This window comes from Leptopilina heterotoma, unplaced genomic scaffold (assembly GCF_015476425.1).
Source record: "Leptopilina heterotoma isolate Lh14 unplaced genomic scaffold, ASM1547642v1 Lhet_88, whole genome shotgun sequence".
Taxonomy (NCBI): Eukaryota; Metazoa; Arthropoda; class Insecta; order Hymenoptera; family Figitidae; genus Leptopilina; species Leptopilina heterotoma.
In genome coordinates, this window is record NW_025111191.1 from 3214769 (window position 1) to 3232479 (window position 17711).

General features: G+C 23.0%; 1 protein-coding gene across 4 annotated transcripts in view; it reads left to right on the forward strand.

Annotated features, from left to right (window-relative positions):
* The window catches only part of LOC122511627 (nephrin), a 411680-nt gene extending 394303 nt beyond the window's left edge, over positions 1 to 17377 (forward strand). For 2 of the 4 annotated variants that reach the window (XM_043626999.1, XM_043627002.1), the window contains 3 exons: positions 4625 to 4867; positions 5303 to 5466; positions 10156 to 11526. In XM_043626999.1, the coding sequence (XP_043482934.1) occupies positions 4625 to 4867; positions 5303 to 5466; positions 10156 to 10524 (776 nt within the window). In that variant the 3' untranslated portion in view covers positions 10525 to 11526. Of the gene's footprint in view, positions 1 to 4624; positions 4868 to 5302; positions 5467 to 10155; positions 11527 to 17200 lie in introns of those variants that run through there. The other 2 variants (XM_043627001.1, XM_043627000.1) reach the window with 2 other exon arrangements.
* Positions 17378 to 17711: the final 334 nt, after the last annotated feature.

The following is a 17711-nucleotide window of genomic DNA, read 5'->3' on the forward strand; positions in this document are numbered from 1 at the left end:
TACTATCAACCGCTTCTTGTCTTTTCTTTAGTTTTTTTTTCATATTTCTTTTTTTTTCTTTTTGTTCATATTTTAATTTTTTCCTGTTTAGTTTTTTTTTCTTTAGGTTAAATCGACTTTTAAAAAATATTACAACGTTTGAAAATATTCAATTTTAATAAATATTTTCCGCCTTTTTCAAGTGAAATAAAAAAAAATCTCATAAACACAAATTAAGAAACTACTTTCAATTAAACACTGCTTTCTTTGATGTTGTTCTTTTTTTTCTTTTGTTTTCTTTACAAGGCCAAGTTAAAGGAAGGACTTTCTTTGAAAAGAAAAAACTTTGATTGAAACTAAAGAGAAAAAGATTTAGTATATATGTGGTCGGATAAAATCCAATCAGTCGAAGTGAAATTTTTCTTTCTGTAATAATTCAAGTTTACCGTGAAATCAAAATCCCGGTTATTGAATGCTGAATATGAATGATTTCATTCTACCTCAAAAAATAATTTAATTGGAAAAATGTAAACTTTACGTGTGAATTCATACGAATTAACGAACCATAAACAAAGAAAAAGGATCTGGCGAAAAGTTTATTTTTAAGAGAGAAGAAGAGAGTAATGAAGGAAGAGAGAAAGAGAAAGAGAGAAAAGAGAGAAAAAAAAAGAAAATTAGTAATTCCAGACGAAATAAAACAAAGTTTGAAATAAAATAAAGCATGAAATTTTTATTTAAACTTTAAGTCTAAAAACAATATAAACTTTCTTGACAGAAAGAGAGAGAGAGAGAAAGGGGGTACAAAGAGAGTCTTTTCTAGAGAATTGAATCGTCAAATGTCTTACTACATTTTGCACTTTAAACTGTCGCAGGTATTCGATACTTCAGTAATGGAAAAGAGATTCTCGAATTGGATTGTAAGTCGAGTGAATTTTACTCTTTTCTCCATTTTTTTTTATTTTTAGATTCTCATCGTTTCAAAGTAGATTGTAACTTGCATATTTACGTTACGAATGTATTATATATAAATAGAAATGGAAGGTGAGAGAGATAGGGAAGGGGGAGGGAGAGAAAGAGAAAGAGAGAGAGAGAGAGCGAGAGTTAAAAGACATTCTGAATTTAATGTCCTTTTGAAACTCGATATTCATTAAATGCTATTAGCGAGGGTCTTATTTATAAAAGTGCCGCCCTGCTACTGAGTCCATTCGTTTGCATGCTTCCCTCTTTTACCCTCAATTCCCTTTATGAATCACTAACAGACGACGACGACGACGAGATTTCTAAATCCTTCCATGAAAATTACCAGCAAGAGACTACAGTTACACTCGGTAAAGAAACGAAAAACTTTGAAAAAAATATATTCATATTATCTGCTAAATTAATTTTTTTCATTTTTAAGAATAAAAGACAAAGGTTTCAAAACAGAAAAGAAATAAAAATTTTTTTAATAATTAAAAGTAGAAAACGTTTTGTCTGATTATAACAAACTTTTACTACTGAAAAAAATGTTATTTTACAATTTAACTTTTTCCCTGACTTAAAATATTAAAATTATTTGTTTGTCCCCAAAAACACTAAAGTCAAAAGTAATAAAATTAAAAGAAAAATATTGTCTGACGCAACTGTACGTTTACTACTGATTTCGTAAATAAAAAAGTATCAATTCTCAACTGTCCGACCGAAAACAGATTTTTACTACTTAATTGATAATAAAAAAGAAGAAAACGTATTGTCTGACTATAACAATCGTTTACTACTGGAAAATTAAATTATTCTACAACTTAATGTTTTCTCTAACCGAAAATATAAAAATTATTTTTTTGTCCTAGAAATACTAAAGATAAAAGTATTGAAATTAAAAGCAAATCTTGTCTGATAAAATTAAATCACCAACTGTCTGAGCATAACCGATTTTTACTACTTAATTGATCATAAAAAAAGAAGAAAACGTATTGTCTGACTATAACAAACTTTTACTACTGAAAAAATAAATTATTTTAGAATTTAACTATCTCGCAGACTTAAAATATTAAAATTTTTTGTCCTAGAAATAATAAAGTTAAATGTATGAAAAAAGTATTAAAATTAAGTGAAAAATGTTGTCTGACGAAACAGCACATTTACTACTGATTTCATAATTAGAAATGTAAAAATACGAATTGTCTGACCAAACCCGATTTTTACTACTTATTTAAAGACAAAAAAAGAATCAAACGTTTTGTCTGACTATTACAAACTTTTACTACTCATTTCTGAATTTGAAATATAAAAATACCAATTGTCTGACCAAACCCGACTTTTACTACTTAATAAAAAATAAAACAATCTCAAACGTTTTGTCTGTAAATAACAGAGTTTTCCTACTGAAAAAAATAATTTTTCTACTTTTTAACTTTCTTTTTGCTAAAACTACCTATTCAAATTATGTTTTAGTCTAAAAAATAATTAAAGTTAAAAGAATTAAAAAAGTATTATATAATTTAAAAAAATATTGTCTGACGTAAATAAAATTTTACAACTTACACTAAAATTACTGTAATTTAAATTAACCTGTCTGACTAAAATTCTCCTATACTACTGCTTCTTCAATTAATATTCCTATCGGACTAAAAATATGTTAAAAGAAAAGTCAGACCAAAATTTACTATTAAGTAGTACAAAAAAATTATTTTTTTTAAAATGAAAAAAAAATTATAATAAGAAAATATAAAAATAAAAGTAAAAATATAAAAGAAACTACGAAAAAATAAATAAAAAATAGAAACATGTTTAAAAAGAACAAATCTTTCATTTCCGAGAAATAAACGCGTCCAGACAGGTACAATTCTAATTAGCAACTGCGAACATTAAATTTCCGATTGAATATTCCGTTCAGTAATATTTTATATTAATTACCACTCAAACGAAACAACTCTGAAAATCTTGATAACACAAAAAGTGAACACATTGACAGGGAAAATCTCGATTACTAACTTATAAAGTACAAATTAAATATCAATTCAATTATTCATTCAACTTTTTGTCTCCTCCGGAAATTACCGATTAAAAAATTCTAATCATAAATTCCGGTTCGGAAAATTTGTCCAAATCGACTTGAATTCACGATAAGATAAAATAGAAATAATAAAAAAGTGGTAGTATTATATTTTTATATAATAATTTCATATAACATTTACATAATAATTTTATATAATATTCATATAATAATTTATATATAATATTTATATAATAATTTTATATAATATTTATATAATAATTTTATATAATAAGAAAATTTTTATTTTATAATTATTTCAAAATTGTAATGACAAATAGAAATCATCAGAATTTTTTTCACTTCTTTTCATTGAAAGACTAAAATTTTGTTAAATATTATGTATTGTCAAATTAAAATTACGCAGATTTTTGTTCTTTACTTCTAAACAAATTTAGAAAATTGGTAAACAACTGTGATTAAGAAATAGAAAATTTATTTATTTTGATTTATTTTTGTTTATGAATCACAATTTTTTTAACAAAATTATTATTCTGTTTTAGAAAAAGAAGAAAAATATTTGCACAATTCCTATTTTTAATCTTATTTTTGGAACAGGATTTTCCACAGGAATTAAGACATTTAAAAATTTCAAATTCAAACTTTTCTTAAATTAAACAACTTATAAAAATATTGTTATAAAACATGAAGATACCGATTGCTCCGAGTCGAAGACTCGGAGTGATCGATTTCTTCATGTTTTCTAATAATTAAAGATGACCGAGAGATAAAATTATTATTTTATATTATAAGAATTTAATGTTACTGTAACTTCATTAAAATTATTTTCATCATTTTAATTCAATTATTATTTTTTAGAATTTTAAATTATTTTTTATGAAAATAATTGAATTCCTTTAAAAAATTTGTATTATTTTTTATTTATAAAAATAATTGAATTTCTGTAAAATTTTTATTATTTATGAAAATAATTAAATGTTTGCATACAATTTTATTAAAATTTTGTTTTAAATAATTGAATTCTTTTGAAAAAATTTATTAAAATAGTAGATATTGAAAATCATTGAAATTAGAAAAATGCATTTTATTTTTGAAAATAATTGAAATTAGAACAAGAATTTTTTTGACATTTATGAAAATAATTGAACTTTGCAGAAGAATTTTGTTATTTTTAAAGATAATTGGGATTTTTACAAGAATTTTTTTCAAATTTTGAACATTGTTGAATTTTATAGGAAGAATTTGATTTTTTTTTTAAATAATTGAATTTCTGCAATTATTTGTTATTTCTCGAAAATTGAATCTTTTTAGTGTTTTCAACAAAAATTTAAATTAGAAAATTTTTAAATTCTATTATTTTTATAATTGCTAATTTTATTTTTAAAAAAAGGTAGTAAGAAGTTAGCCAGCTCGCGAATTGTTGCTAGTAATATTTTATAATTGAATTAAACGTAATTTTTATTGAATAAAATATAAAATTATTGTTTTACTATTATTATGTATTGAATCAAAATTATTATGTTTAATTTGAAATATATTTTTTTTCTCACTGTATTTTTTTAAGAAAGAACTTTCGGTCCTGTTATAAATGAAAAATAAAGAAAATAATTGTTTATACGATTATAAAAAGAAGTTATTGCACGAGAGCAGTACGCGTTTTGTTCACAGGCACACCTGTGCCCTTTGAGATAACACCATTACTGGGAATACTCATTGGGGTTGTGACCGCGCTTCTGTTGGTCACTGTGACGATATTGGCTGCCCTCAAAGTCAGAAGCGAGAGACGAGCTCAAAGACCGGGCGATCTGCCTCTTAAAAAAGCCACAGTGCCAAGCTCTGAGGACCTCTATGATGCTGATGACAGAAATCCGGATGTCGTACCCACTAACAAAGGTTCGTTCAAATTTTCCTTTTTTTTTTATTTCGACAATTTTTTTTCCTCTCCTCATATTCTACTACAAAGAAAAGTCCTTGAGATAGTAATTAAAAAAGAGCGTGAAGCCTTCATTTGTTTAAAAATCCAAAGTTCAACGCTCCTGATGAGACAGAATTTTTTCCAGGACCTCTTAACACAAATTCAGTCATTAAAAAAAATAAATGACATCAAAAATAATTACATAGTTACATTACATTATTATCTTTATAATAATATTGTACTAATAATTATTAGTAAAAATAATTAGTAAAATTATTTAAAAAATGGATAGTGTTTATTAAACCACTGACTACTTAATAAAAAAAAAATTCAATTTGAAAAAAATTCCGGAAATGGATAAAATATTATGGGCAGAGTATAAAAATAAATAAAATTGTTATTTTTGTTGATAGATTCGGATTATCAGCTAACTGGGTCTACAGCGGGAACTCCATTAGCCACTCAAAATACTCCAGATGGGCTTCCAGCAACTTCACTTCCAGTCCAGCAAACTAATCATCTGCAGAGCTTACCTGCTTATACGCACAACGAATACAATAATTATCCCACGTTACCGGTGAGAAAATAAACCAAATTATTTTTAAATATAAAAAAAAATTATTTATTTTTTAAAATCCTTTCAAAAAATCAGAGTTAAGAAATAAATTAAATATTTATTATTATAGGGTAGAGTGGGGTAAAAAAGCCATGGTGTAAAAAAGCCATTTGAGTTTTATTTAAAAACTATTAAGCCGATTTATCAGCTGTTTAGAATATAAATACTATTAGGTAATACGCAACTTTTGAATCTAATTTGAATGTTGTACCTAGATTAATATTGTTTTTATTGTAATTTTAATTTTTTGTTGCTTTTTTGAAAACATTTTGGTGAACTTTTCAAACATATTACAATTTGATTAAGTGAACGAATAATAAAAGTAAATGTTTGTACATAAGGAGAAAAGTATACCGAAAACGTATACAATGTTAATTTTTGGAAATTGAACTGAATTAACAATTTATTTTTGCTTTTTTTAATAACTGGTCTTGGGTGTAAAAAAGCCAGGGCAAAAAATCCATTAAATATTTTGTGAAATTCACTTGTTTTCTATTTAAACTAACCTTCTTATTTTACAAAATTTCTCGTGTTTATTTAATAAAATAAATTAAACACGACGAAAAAGAAGTTCAAAATGCATTTAAAAAATAAACAATGAATAAACGGTTGCAACGAAATATGTTATCTGTGGTAAAACTTAAAGAGAACTTCTAAAAAAGGTACGAAAAATTGGCAGTGCAAATGAAAAACAGGTAAACTTAATATAATTTTCAATTTTGCTTGCTAAAAACTCTTTCATAATTATTAGAATATTTTTCAAATAAGACTATTTGTCATATAAATAAAGGGAAACTATAAAAATACCTAAATTGATAACATGTTTTGCTAAAATCGTAGGGTGGCTTTTTCACCCCACCAGGTGGTGCAAAAAAGCCACTTACGGTGCTTTCGTAAAACTCTTATAACTTAGTCCTTTCATGAGATAAAAAATATTTCCGTCAAGAATTTTCAAGCTTAATAACTAAACTTTCAATAACAATTGGAAATTTGAGAAAAAAATTTTAAATACAGATTTTACAACATCAAAAGTAAAAATGTGGCTTTTTTACCCCACTCTACCCTAATATTTTTATAATAAAAATTATAATTATTATAATGATAATTCTATTACTCAGTCTCTATCTCTAGTTTCAATTCGAATACTTTTAGTTTTAATTTTAATAATTCTAGTTTTCAATCGAATATATTTATTTTTTATTTATTTTTATTTAATATTTATAATATTATAATATTTATATATTTTAATTATTATTATTACTATTTTTTTAATAAGATTTTTTTTTATTTTCAATACTTCCAAAACAAGTCAATAAAAAAGCACTTAAATAAAAATATAAAGTCACAATAAATTACTTTAAAAGAAAATAAAATTAAAAATACCTACAATATTGTCTAATTGAAAAAAAATTGCCAATATTAAAAAAAGTATTCTCATTAAAACTTTTTTTTTGCCTTAAGAAAAAAAAAGTATCTTCTATATTATTTCTATTCAATTTAAACTTTTGTTCTCAATTGAGAAAAGTCAGTTATAGGCATTTAAAAAAAGAGAGTTTAATATTCATATCGATTCTTAAATGTGTTAAGAGGAATTTTACGAAAATCCAACGGCTTCCATTTCCGATTCTTCGCCTGAAGCTCAAACTCTATTCCCAATACCACTTATCTATTTTTATTCAATGACCCGAACGAACTGCAGTATCACCAAGCGAAGAAAGTGGAAGTGAAAATTCCCCTGGCGCCGTTCAATGAAGTTTTCTAGAATAATATTAACCGGAAAAAAAATTTGAAGAGTGTCGAGCTTCACTAGAAAAAAAAAGAGTGGAAAAAAATTCGCGATTCTCGGAAAGTTTTTTAAATTAATAGTTAATGAATAATAAATAGATACCTACTTCTTTTTAGTTTTTATTTGGTATTCTTTGCAAAAGTTTTCTATATTAGTCGTTAATGAATAAAGAAATGTAAATTTTGTTTTAGTTTTGATTCTGATAGTTTAGTTTCAATTTTAATATTTTTAATTTTAATCTACTTCTGGTTCTAATTCGAATATTTTTGTTTTTAATTCTAAATATTTAAACTTAATTTTGTTACGTTTAGTTTTAATTCGAATACATTTAGTACTTTTAAGTTTTAATGATTCTAAATTAAATGTTTTACATTTTAATATTTCATACTTTTAATTTAAATGCAAATAATTTTAATATTTTTTGTTTAATTTTTACACTTCCGGTTTTAATTTTTATATTTTTAGTTTCATAAATTTTCTAGTTTAAAATTCCATTTATGCAGTTTCAATATTTATCTTCTAGTTCCAATTTCAAAATTTATAGTTTTCATTCTAATATTTCTAATTGTAATTTAAATATCTTTAGTTTCAATTCGAATACTTTTAGTTTTAATTTTAATAATTCTAGTTTCAAATCGAATATTTTTATTTTTTATTATATTTCTTTTTCTTGTTTCAATTCGAATACTTTTAGTTTTAATTTTAATAATTCTAGTTTCAAATCGAATATTATTTTTAAATTTGTAAATACTTTTAGCTTTAATTCAAATTAATTTAGTTTTAATTTTCATGATTCTAATTTAACTTTGAATATTTTAAAAATTAATTTTAATACTTCTAATTTCAATTCGAGCGTTTTTGGTTTCAATATTGAGCTTCTAATTTTGATTTTCATATTAAGTTTCAATATTTGTCGACTAATTTAAATTTTAATATTTCTAGTTTTAATTAGAAAGAAATTTAGTTTCAATTTTTTTGCTTCTATAGCTTGAAGTAGAATATTTTTATATTAAAATCCGTAAATACTTTTAGATTTAATTCAAATAATTTTAGTATCAATATTAACCTTCTAATTTTAATTTGATATAAAGTTTCAATATTTTTGGACTAGTTTTTCTTTTAATATTTCTAATTTAAAGTCGAATAGGTACTTTTAGTTTTACTTTGAATTCTTGCAATTTTAAATAAAATATCTTTAATTTTAAATCTTTAAATATTTTTAGATTTACCACAAAATAACGTTTATTTTCAGTTTTAATAATTTAATTTTAACTTTGAATATTTTTAAAATTCAATTTTATTACTTTTAATTTAAGTTCGAACATTCTTAGTTTCTACATTAATCTTCGAATTTAAATTTTCATATTAAGTTTTAATACTTTTAGACTAGTTTTAATTTTAATATTTCCAGTTTTAAACTTTTAAATCGATGATTTTTATTTTTAATCCAAATATTTCTAGATTTAATTTTGATATTTTTAGATTTCATCCAAATAATTTTAAGTTCAACTTTTCTAGTTTTAAATCTTAAATTTAAACATTTTATTTTTAATTCTAAAATTTCTGTTTTAATTTAAACATTTTAAAATTTAATACAAATATTTGTAGTTTTAATTTTAATACTTCTAGTTTTAAACTTCTAAAATGGTAATTTTTATTTTTAATCTTAATATTTATAGATTTCATTTTTATATGTTTAGATTTCATTAGAATAATTTTTTTGGTTTTAAATCTTAAATTTAAAAATTTTATTTTTCATTCTAAAATTTTTGTTTCAATTTTAAAATTTTAAAATTTAATTAAAATATTTTTAGTTTTAATTCGAATATTTTTAGTTACAAGTTTAATAATTTTAGTTTTAATGTTAATAATTTTAGGTTTAATTTAAATACAACTATTTTTATTCTTAAATCCAAAATTTTCAATTTCAACATAATTTTCTAGTTTTAATTACAATATTTTTAGTTTCAATTTTAATATTTCTCATTTTAATTCTATTATACTTTTAATTATTATTTTAATATTTCTAATTTTAATTCGAATATTCTTAGTTTAATTTCAATACTTGTAGTTTTAATTCCAATCTTTTTGTTTCTAATATTTTTAAACTTAATTTCAATTCATATAATTTTATTTTTTATTTTCTAAGAACGTTTCTAGAGAGATTTGTCGGTTTCTAAATATCAAAGTATAAAAACCCATTGTTTCCTTCTTGATGTAAACCAATTCTTGAATTATTATTCGAATAATTCCATTACTTGACAGTTTGTGGTTACATAACTTGTATTTACGGAATGTTTTGAAAAATTACCTAAATTTTAATTACTCAACTTCTTGTAATTTATTGTAAAAAATCAAGAAACAATTAATCCACTTAGATGCGTTCAGCACAAGCACCAGAACGTGAATGAGAATAAAGTGTCCGCTCTGGCGCTTATAAGGGACCATTTCCCTCTGTCGGTAACTGCTTCTCATCAGTCGGTAACAGACCGACTGTCGGTAACTTCAAAAAACAACCGATTAAAAAATAAAAGAAAGAAAAATAAGAGAATAAAGAAATAGAAGAATAAAAAATTAAAAGATTAAAGAAATAGAAGAATAAAGAAACAAAATAATAAAAATAAAAGTTAAAAAATCTTTCAGACATTAGTCTTAAAGAATAGAATAATGTCTTAAAGACTTTTTAACTCGTCGTTTAGTTTTTAATGTTTCCTTGAACATCATCAAACTTTAACCACCTATAATAAACCTTCCCCTTCGACCTTTGATACAACAACATCCTCAGCTTAATTCAATCTCTTTCGCTTCATTTCCCAAAAAGAAAAGCATCAAAAGAAAAAAACTTGATGAAATTTTTGTTTCAGTTAAGTGGCGAGGTGACGTACGCGGAACTTTGCCTGCCAAGACCAACGACCCTGTCGACAGCGCCCGAGACAAAATTATCGAGCATCAATAGTGTGGGCGCCCTCGGCAGTCTCACGGGTTATGGAAGTGGTCTGGGTGTAATTGTGGGTGGTAAGCCTTACGCGAAAGAGGCGACAGTTTACGCCTGTATAGATCACAATGCAAGGCCGCCGAAAATCGATTTTCCCATTACACCATTGACCAGTGTCACGCCAGTTAGATCGAATGTCCTCCAAGAATCGGCCATTTCCGGGAAGCAACAACATCATCCAAGGGAGGTAGTTACGGTTCGTACACCATTAATTTCCACTCAAGAAAGTTGCGTATAGGGTCGGGATTCCGACGCGCTCAACGTCAATGAATACTACGTCTGATAGTCGCGTCGAATCGATTACGCGTTTAAAAAAAAACTTATTAACAAAAAAGTGAATAATTAAAAAAATGCCTAACAACCTCTCAAAAAAAAGGCCTGGAAAAAAACTTCTAAATATCCCGTGAATTAATTATTATTCAGTGACACTTCTTTTTTCACAATTTCGAGATACGCTGGAACGTACTCGACGACATTTTTCTTCACAGTAGATTTTAAAAAAATATTTCTACAAGAAGAAATTAACTAAAATCTATTAAAGTTCCACGGAAATTTCTTTTCCAAAACGATTTTTAATAAACTAAAATGTTTGCACGGGAATGAAATTCATTTTTAGAAATAAATTGACGTTTGCCTACTAATCAAACAAAATTTTTTGATTAGTAAAGTAAAACGAACTTCGAGTGGATGAAATCTAAAAAATATTTCAAAAAAAAAAAAAAAATTATGCAGAAAGCATAACTTTTTCCTCCCCTCCCCAAAAAAGGAGAAATTAAATTCAAATGCTCTTGATTAATAAAAATGTATTCAATTTACCGTATGAACGCACAATTTTTATCAAGTTTTACGCGTTTGATATTCGTTTCCCGAGTAAAAAAAATTTTTTTTTTTATTTCCGACTTCTATTTTCAATCCACTCTTGAATATTTGCGGAGGTCGAACTCATTGCCTTCGGTAGACAAAGAAAAAACTGAAATAAAAAAAAAATTGAAAATTGTAAATAATGTAAATAAAAGCAACGAGATTAGATATATTCTATTGTGAGAGATTAAATGACTCCCTTTCTGCACAACCAGGTAAATGCAAAAGTGGGCCAAAAGAAAAATAAATTCCCCCCTCTGGGATTTGAATTCATAATTCGCCATCCAGCTGAAAAAGTTCTATAGAATATCACTAGAATCATTCTATATGAATTCTAGTGAATATTCTGTAAAATTTCACTAGAATGATTTTATAGAATTTCTACATGAATTCTACTAAATTTTAATGATTTTTAATTAGAAAGAATATAAATTTCGTAAAATAATTTTTTTAACATTATATTATTATTGGATTCAAGTCCGTAAAAATCAGTTTTTTTAAAAAAAGTTTGTAAATATAAAGTTCGTAATTTGATTAAAAAAGGACAAAAAGTTCGTGAATTGTGCGATATAATTTGGAAAATTTTAGAGAAATTACAAATGATTGCAAAATTCAATTATTTTCAAAAGTAATAAAATTCTCAGCAAAAATTCAATTATGTTCAAAATTTTTTAAAAATTCTTGGCAAAATTTCAATTATTTTTATAAATAATAAAATTTTTCTCCAAAATTCAAAAATTTTAATAAAATTCTTCCCAAAAATTTTTCTCAATTTAATGATTGTTAATATTTATTATTTTTATAAAATAATAAAAATTTTACGAAAATTCAATTATTTACAAATCTTTTCAAAATTTCTTCGCAATATAATAATTCAATTATTTTTCTAAATAATAAAATTCTTTTTAGGAATTTAATGATCTTTATAAATATAGTAAAACTCATCGCAGAATTTCAATTATTTTTAATAAAATTTTAATCAAATTCCTCGATAAGTATAATTATTATTAAAAATTTTCTTAAAATTCGTCAAGCGAATTCAATTATTCAAAAATTAGTTGATAAACTTCTTTATGAGAATTCAATTTTAAGAATCATTCAAATATACAATAAATTATTTATTATATTTAAATAATTGAATTCTAGTATAGAATTTTCTAATAAAAATTGATTTAAAAATGAATTACATGTAAAAACAAATGAATTTGAAAATTACAATTTTTTTTATAAATTTATTTGCAATATTTTTATTTTATTTTTATAAATAATAAATTTTTTTTTCCAAAATTCAATTATTTTTAAAAATTTTAATAAAAAGCTTCCCAAAAATTCAATTATTTTCAAAAATTTTCCTCAATTTATTGATTGTCAATTTTTATTATTTTCATAAAATAATAAAAATTTCACAGAAATTCAATTATTTACAAAGAATTCAATTATTTACATAGAATTCAATTATTTACAAAGAATTTAATTATTTAAAAATTTATTATAAATTTCTTTGTAATAATTTCATTATTTTCATAAACTATACAATTTTTTACAGAGATTCAATTATTTTTCTAAGTAATAAAATTCTTTTTATAGAAATTTAATTATTTTCATAAGTATGTAAAACTCATCGCAGAATGTCAATTATTTTTATTAAACTTTAATCGAATTCCTCGATAAATGTAATATTTATTAAAAATTTTATTAAAATTTGTCAAACGAATTTAATTATTTAAAAATTTGTTGTTCTTAGGAATTCAATTATTTTCATAAATAATAAAACTCAATGCAGAATTTCAATTATTTTTAATACAATTTTATTGGAATTTCTTGGAAAATGTAATTATTCTTAAAAAATGTATTAAAAATCATCGAAAGAATTCAATTATTTTAAAATATTTTAGTAAAATTCTTTATGAGAATTTTGAATTTTAAGAAAAATTCAATTGTTCAATAAATTTATTTTTGTATTTAAATAATTAAATTCTAATAGAATTTTCTAATAAAAATTGATTTAAAAATGAATTTCAGTTAAAATTTTAGATAATAATTGAATATTAAAAGCAATATAGCGTGAATTTTTAGAAATAATTGAATTTTAAAATTATTTTTTTTTAAAAAGTGTAATTGAATTTTTTTAATATTATTTGAAGTTTTTTATTTTCTACTTTTATATTTAATTGAAGAATTTACGAATAATTCAAATTTGTAAAATTGAATATTGTAAATAAATGGATTTTGAAAATTGTAGAACTTTTTTGAAAATTAATTGATGTAAAGAAAAATTTTAGTGAAAAATTCTTTTAAAAAATAATTGAATTGAAATGAAATGATAAAAATAATTTTGAAGAAGTAAAATATTCTTATAATGTAAAATAATGATTTTATCAATTTTCCATTTTTAATTATTATAAAATATGAAGAAATCGATAAAACCGAGTCGTAGACTCGGAGTGATCGATTTCTTCATGTTTTATAGTTATGAAAAAATTTAATTTATACTTTTAAGTAAAAAATTAAAGCAAAAAATTTAAATTCTGTCTAATTAAAAATCACTATAGTAGAATTCATGTAGAAGTTCTATAGAATTATTCTAGGGAAATTCTTTAAAATATTCACTAGAATTCATATAGAATGATTCTAGTAAAATTCTATAGAACTTTTTCAGCTGATCATTATGTGTTACAAAAAAACATATCTGACAAAAAACTGCCACTTAATTTCGAATGAATCGAATTTTTAAAGAGTGCCAACTTTTATTTAATAATTTTTAACTTTCCCTTTTTTACCCACGAAATTTTTATACATAAATTTTTTGTTCTTCAAATAAGAAATAATGATGAATTCGTCTCTTGGTCGATTTTCAATCTTTCTCGACGGGGTCAATAATATTTGATGGAATTTAATAAAAAATAAAAATAAGAAACTTGAAAACTGTAAAATATATTCCCATTGTACAGCGATATTTTTTCAAAAATGACTAATTGCGTAAGAATTGAGGGTTTTTTTTTGTGCGAATGAAAAATAAAGCAAAAAAAAAAAAAATTAAAAATATATACAAAAAAAAAACAATAAAAAATTTATATATTGAAGATGAATTACAAAAAAGCAAATACGAATATAAAAAAAAATATATTATAAATTCGGTTTTCCTTCTGTATGTGTGAATGTGTGTATATTTATATTATACAAGTGTATATAAATAAATGTGGAACCGACGCAGTGAAATTAATTAAAAAAAAAGGAGAGAATCGCGAGGAGACGTTTATTGAGAGTGAAAAAAGAGAGAGTTTTTTTTCATTTCCGGGCGCAAGTCTGAAAATTTTTTACCCAAGTGAATATATCCACAAAAACTCTTTTTTTTTGTCTCCTCACACAATTTCACCTATATTCTATAAACTGAAATTTTAGGCACGATCCTCTCGTTGACGATTGCGAATTTTCTTTCTCGACGTTTGAATCCCCCTTTTTTACTCTCTTTCATCAAATATTTCCAGTGCGTACGAACCAATCTCGAACAATTTTTAGGCATCGTTAAATTCTCTCTACGAGCATGAGCCATGGAAAATATTATTTCGTCTCTTTCAAACGTCAATGTCGCTAAATTTTTGACAAAATGATAGTAATTCTGTGATATTAGATTTCAAGGCGACAAAAAAAAAATTTTTTTCCCCTTTCATATATCATTTTTTTTCTTGTATTTCTAAAAAAATATTTCCAATAATTAGATTTTAAAATTAGACAAAAAATTTGATAAAAAAAAAAATTTTGATCTGTAAATTTACCCTAAAAAACATTTTTAAAAAATATTCTTTTTTTCTAAATGTAAATTAGAGAACAAAAAATTCTACAGTGTAAAGGCAATTTTTCTTTTTCGATTGAAGTTACACTGGAGAAATTTTTTAATTAAATGTAAAAAGTTTTTTTCAATTTTTTAAATACATTTTTAAACTTCTAAATGTACCAAATATTTAAACTTTTATATGATTTTTTTTTCTAACAAAAATCATGAAAAGAAGGAAGAGAAAAAAAAAATGCACTAGAAAAAAATTCTGTTCGACAAATAATTATTGTTTATTCTGGTAAAATAATTTTTTCAAATCCATCAGCTTTCTATGAGATGAGTTGTTGAAAACGTCAATATTGAAAAACTTGAATGCTAAACTAAAGTGCATTCGAATGAAAAAAAATTTTTTTTTTTTTAAATCTTTTTCAAATTAATTTTTTTTATTTTAAAAACATTTTTTTAAATATTTTTTCTACTATATTTTTTAATATTTATTAAAAATAGTTATTTTTAAATATTTGTTTAAATTCACAAAAAGCATCTAGTCCGATAATATTGTTAAATAAATAAATAAAAAATTTACTTAGCTTTTTAATTTTGAATTTGTATAAATTTATTTAATATTTTTTTTCAAAAAAAGAATTTTCAAATTAAACAAAAATTTTTTTCGTGTACAAAAAAATTTCTTTCTTTCCTTAGAAACAAAAAAAAAATCTCCTTAAAAAAAATCAAAATTTCTTAATTGGAAATTGACGGAATAATGAATAAAAATAAATAATTGCATTTAAAAATGTGCATTTAAATTCAAAAATTTTTTCGAGTGAATGATGAATTTAGTCAGTCGTTTTTTGACAATCTCTCAATATTTTTTTTTCTAAAAAGTCGAGTGTATCGACAATTTTTGAGACTGTTTTCAAGTAAATAATAATTTCCTCGTCTCGTGAAGCGATTCTCATGCGACTTGTCATCGGGACCTAAACTTATTTTAGCAAAGAAGAAAGAAAAATAACTCATTTTGTATGAAAATATTTATTGTTATTCCAAGACTGCAACGTCTATGAAAAAAAACACACACACGAAATACCAAAGGGTTTTTTTATACGTTTTTTTAATAATTTTAATTTCCCTCGAATAATATTTTCAGAAAAATTATTTATAAATATTTTTTATATTTTTATATTTTTAAAATATTTTATATTTTTTATACTTTTATTCTTATTATTTTTTTTTAAGTATTTTCAAAATTTTTAATAATTTTAATATTTTTAAAAAATATTAATGTTTTTTCTATTTAAAAATTAGTGTAATTTTCAATTATTCTGCCTTTGGTTTTTATTAATAGAAAAACGTATTAAATAGTTAATAAAGTTAATTAAAATTTTTATTTAAGAGAAAAATGAATTCAAATTTTTTTTATTCATTTAAATCGAAAGTATTTTCCAAGTATTTTTTATTTAATAAGAATAAAAATTTTTTTTTATTTTTAGAAAGAAAAAAACTGAAACTTTTATTTCGCGTGTGTACATTCAATGAAAGACTGTGTGCTTGAGTGAAACTGTTATTGCTCCAAATCTCCTCATTGTACGAAGTGTGATTTTTTGTTCGTTAAGGAGTGAATCGAAAAAAAAACCGATGTAAATTTTAAAAAATAAATTAATAAAAAGGAGAGAAAGGCAAACGATGACCATATTACGTGTATCTACAATAATTACAAAGTCAAATAAAAAAATAAATCTATCTATATATATATATATAAATGAAAAAAAAATTATGTACATATACACACACGTACACGAAAAAAAACACATACGTCATCGTAATGCGAAATAAAGGTGTTGATATAAAAAAAAATGATTAAATTCTGTCTTTTTTTATTCCCCCCTTACTTTAAGATCCATTTTATTTATATTCCTATTTTTATTATTTATCTATTTATTTTTATTATTTATTTATTTATCTCTATTATTTATTTCTATATTTTTTTATTACTTATTTTGTTTATTATTTTTTTTACTTATTTTACTTTTTTTAAATGATAATAGTCAAGTAATAAATAATTAATATAAATAAAATAAATCAAATAAATTTTTTTTCCACTGTAATTAATTAGTGAAATTTCCTCGAATTTACAAATTCGTAATTCGAAGCAAAAAATAAGTCACTATTCAAAGTAAATACAAACATTATTGCAAATTCAAATTTTAAGTTATTTTTATTATTAGAATCGAATATTTTTTGTCAATTTTATAATTTTTTAAATAAATTTCCTTTTCAGCACTGAATTCAGCTGAAAATCCAAGAGTGGTAAAAATTTTATAAGGCGAACCACAGGAAAAAAAAAAGGTGCCGGGTGGAGGATCTGTCTATAGGTCGCCTATGCGGCAAAAACCAGGCTATTCAAACGTTAAGACCATTCTCATGCGATTTTCGCCAACGACCATACAAAGCCACGTTTGCACCGCAAAAGTGCACACCAAGAAACCAATTTCGTTTACAAACGATCGCAAAACTTGAACTGTGCAATTCTTATTATTTAAAATATTCCAATCACTTTTCAGTGAATCATCAATTCTTTGAAATAAACTTTAAAAAAAGAATTATATCATCTATTTTTTAAATAAACTTTTAAAAATAAATTAGATAATATATTTTTTATATAAACTTTTAAAAAGTTTATATATTTATTTTTCATTTATACAATGAAGTCAATAAAACTTTAATTTAAATTTCCTTCTCTGTCAAATAGAATTTAAATTCAACGACATAAAAAATTAAAATCCCTCACA